The sequence below is a fragment of the Gossypium hirsutum genome, chromosome A03 (genome assembly GCF_007990345.1).
Source record: "Gossypium hirsutum isolate 1008001.06 chromosome A03, Gossypium_hirsutum_v2.1, whole genome shotgun sequence".
NCBI classification, from domain to species: domain Eukaryota; kingdom Viridiplantae; phylum Streptophyta; class Magnoliopsida; order Malvales; family Malvaceae; genus Gossypium; species Gossypium hirsutum.
The window spans coordinates 7,555,603-7,559,586 of record NC_053426.1 but is presented as its reverse complement, the minus strand read 5'-3'; the positions used below and the strand labels follow the sequence as shown (position 1 = coordinate 7,559,586).

The 3,984-nt window shown below is 35.3% G+C and overlaps 1 protein-coding gene across 1 annotated transcript; it reads left to right on the top strand.

Moving 5' to 3' along the window:
* The first annotated feature begins 770 nt into the window (after window positions 1–770).
* On the top strand, window positions 771–3,004 carry LOC107887987 (ankyrin repeat-containing protein At5g02620). Its single transcript, XM_016812184.2, has 3 exons — window positions 771–1,367; window positions 1,482–1,894; window positions 1,995–3,004. Exons 1-3 carry the CDS (start codon window positions 1,022–1,024, stop codon window positions 2,856–2,858), a joined length of 1,623 nt encoding a protein of 540 aa, XP_016667673.2. The 5' UTR covers window positions 771–1,021; the 3' UTR covers window positions 2,859–3,004.
* The last annotated feature ends 980 nt before the right edge of the window (window positions 3,005–3,984 follow it).

The window sequence follows — 3,984 nt, the reverse complement described above, 5'->3', positions numbered from 1 at the left end:
ATATAATCATAAAAAATTAAATATTGAACTGATTCGTGATACAAACTCAATCAATGAGATTATTTATATACACAATGTGGGTGAGAGAAAAACATTTTATGTAAAAAATTAACTAATAATTATTATTGGTATAATGGTATAATAACGGTAAGCATATCATAGAAAGGGTAAATTATTTTTTCCCAACTGAGTTAATATCGAGTTTATCCATTAAATTTATATTCAAATTGACTCTACTCAAAACTAACTTGACTAGTTCAATTAATAAATATAACACGATAAAATGTAAAATATAATATTTAAAATTTTATAATATAAAATATTTTAAATTTAATCACTATAGAGTAATACATAAATATATATAATATTTTTATTACTGTTATAAGAAAATAGATTATAATCTTAAAAGTAAAAAGTATAGAAATTAAATTATAAATGATTAGAATTAAATATTTGTTAATTGGATAATCCCACATTTGTGAATACTAACAAAAACGCGTGCACTAACAACAGCGCGTAAGACTCTCCAGTGAAGATCGAATTGAACTAATTTAGGAAACCTTTTTGTATTTTAATAATGAATGGTGTGGCCGCAGGTCCAGGATTCCTTCCAAAATTAAACCTGAGGCCAACCGCGTGAACCCACGCGAATAGATTTGGTCATCTCCAATCTTTCACGTAAAAGTCAATCTGAAACAATTGAGACTAACAAATGGCGATTTATTACAAGACAATAAAACGACAAGAGAGGTGTGTGGTGCTCTGTTCATCCCGTTTGGTTTTATAAGCTAACACATCTCCCCTCGTTTTTGTCTTGCTTTGTGTTTTTAACGAAGATAGCTTCTTCTCTCAAACTGAGGTAAATAGTAACATCGGCTTTTATGTGTTTTGTACAAAAATTTCCATCTTTTACTTGTTTTAGGTTTCTGGGTTTGCTTATTTTTATGGTTTAGATTGGGTGCTAGGGTTGTAGTTTTCTTATAAAGGTGGATTTTGATAAAACATAAACAAATTAAAGAAAATGGAGGTGGCATCAACCGAGAAGCCGCCGAGCTTTCCTCCTGCTCGGAAAAGGATGACGACACAGATAACAATAAAACGCGACGAAACGCCTCTGCATTACGCCGTACGATGTAAAGACCTTGCGGTGGTGAAAGAAATCCTTACGACTACCGAGGAAAATGAACTGAAAGAACTATTGCCTAAACAAAACCAATCTGGTGAAACTGCTCTTTATATTGCAGCCGAAAACGGTTATGTCGATTTGGTTAAGGAGATGATAAACTATTGCGATCTCTCCGATGCCGGGATCAAAGCTCGAAATGGCTTCGATGCATTCCATATTGCTGCTAAACAAGGAGATTTAGGTATGTTTCTCATGCATCAATTTTATGTTTAATGTTATTGTGAGGTGAATTAGTCCAGTTTTCGAGTTGGGATCAACATTAAGATGGTGACTTCATAATGTGGGCATTTTGCAGAAATATTGAAAGTGCTACTAGCAGTGCATCCTGAACTAGCAATGACAGTGGATTTATCAAACACCACGGCTCTACACACAGCTGCAACACAAGGGCACATTGAGATTGTGAATTTCTTATTAGAAGTAGGCAGTGGTTTGGCTACAATAGCAAGGAGCAATGGCAAAACAGCTTTACATTCAGCAGCAAGAAATGGGCATGTGGAGGTTGTGAAGGCACTTTTGGGCAGTGAACCAGGGATTGCTCCAAGGACTGATAAGAAAGGCCAAACTGCACTTCACATGGCAGTGAAGGGGCAGAACCTTAAGGTGGTAGAGGAATTGATTAGTGTTGATCCTTCATTAATGATAAACATGGTTGATACAAAGGGAAATACGCCTTTGCATATAGCTGCCCGGAAGGGCAGAATTCAGGTAAATCATACTAATAAATTGAGTTCGCTCGCCTTTACGCTCATGTTAGCTCTTGTGCATCAACAAGGCAAGATGCTAATCTAATCGCCTGTTTGTGCAGATCGTTAAGTTGTTAATTCGACACAAAGAAACCAACACAAAAGCCGTGAACAAAAGCCGCGAGACAGCGTTAGATACAGCTGAAAAAACGGGGAACCCCGAGGTTACCACCATTCTGCAACAGCATGGAGTTCAAAGTGCTCGAAACATCAAGCCTGTAGCATTGAACCCTGCCCGTGAGTTAAAACAAACAGTGAGTGACATCAAGCATGAAGTGCACAATCAACTAGAACATACTCGTCAAACTAGAAAAAATGTGCACGACATCGTCAAAAGACTCCACAAAATGCATTCCGAAGGTCTAAACAACACGATGAACTCCACCAACGTAGTCGCCGTCTTAATTGCCAGCGTCGCCTTTGCTGCCATCTTCACTCTCCCTGGCCAATTCATTGACAACCCGAACCAAGTCCCGAAGGGTCACTCCCTGGGGGAATCAAACATTGCTATATACCCAGCCTTTGTAATATTCTTCATCTTTGATTCCCTGGCACTCTTCATATCTCTTGCTATAGTGGTGGTTCAAACCTCGGTTGTTGTGATCGAGAGCAAGGCAAAGAAGAAGATGGCAGCGGTGATCAACAAGCTACTGTGGTTGGCTTGTGTGCTTGTTACGGTGGCGTTTTTAGCATTGTCGTACATTATAGTTGGGCAAAGGTGGTATAGGCTTGCATCCGGGATAAGCATTGTGGGAGCAATATTAATGGTGGCAACTCTAGCGGGCATGTGTTATTGGGTGATACGATATCGCCTTAAGGCTACCAACATGAAAAATTCACGATCGCCCACCGCCAGCAGGTCGCGTTCAGCGATTATGTCCGATTCTGAGATTATAAACAATAAGTTTCAAATGTATGCCCTTTAAATATGGTCTCCTACACAAATCTGATTTTTTTCTAGCCATTTGTTATTATTGATTGTTTGTCCTTTGATAAGTTAATTGTTAAATTATTTTTTCAGTTCAACTGAGTAAATTCTTGAAATTAAAAGTAAAAAGATTAATTTTAAATATATGAAATGTATAGGGACTGGAAACAGAATTAAACTTTTTTCATTCAAGATTTTCGTAAAATTAATGCTAATAAGCTAAGAACATTTTTGCTTATAGGGTTAAAACCATGGTGTGGTAGACCAACCATTCTTCTACATTGTTTTCAGCAATGAAGACATCACTGTGTAACATTCAATCTTTCTTCTATATTTAGTAAACCCTGGAAATCCATGAAGCATGATAGGATATGTTAAGTTCGCAATTATAATAAACGTGATGCGATGAAAAACGCATAAGTGACAATTGTTTTCTAAGTACATACTCTATGGTTTGCATCGCATTTACATATGAAAAAGAAGAGGACAGCTCTTATAGTCAGGTACCAAATTCTTAGGTCAAATTATGATTTGAGATTTAAACAACTGTCTACTTTTACAATATCCAATAATTATTCCAGTTAAAAAGCTGAGGTGGGCTTTCCTTAAAACTCTCCTAATACCCATAAAAATCATATTAACATGACGAGTTGAAAGGCTGTATTTTTAAGGGAAAATTATGTGTAATCATTTTAAGAGATTAATCCTAAATTTGAGCGTTATAGAGGGAGTAAAACTATAATTTAATCAAATCTTTACAACTTTTAGTTATTCTTTTCCCATTTACTTACAAATATTAAACCCAAAATCTAAACCACTTGATGGATTTTGAATTAATATGCTCTAAACAGAGTGGATGCGGTATAAAGGTGGGTAAATTTTTTTTCTTTTGAATAATGGGCATGGTAATTGCTATGTAATATAAGGTTGGCTAGATTTTTTTCTTTTGGATAATGGGTATAATAATTGCTTACCCCACGCCGACTCGCTCCATTATATAAAATAACAACTTTATCTTTTTATGTATAAACTATTAAAAGTGTAAAAATATAATAACATAATATAGAAAAAAAATCATATATTTTATGTTTAAATTTTTTTTAAAAAAAATTACATTTAAATAT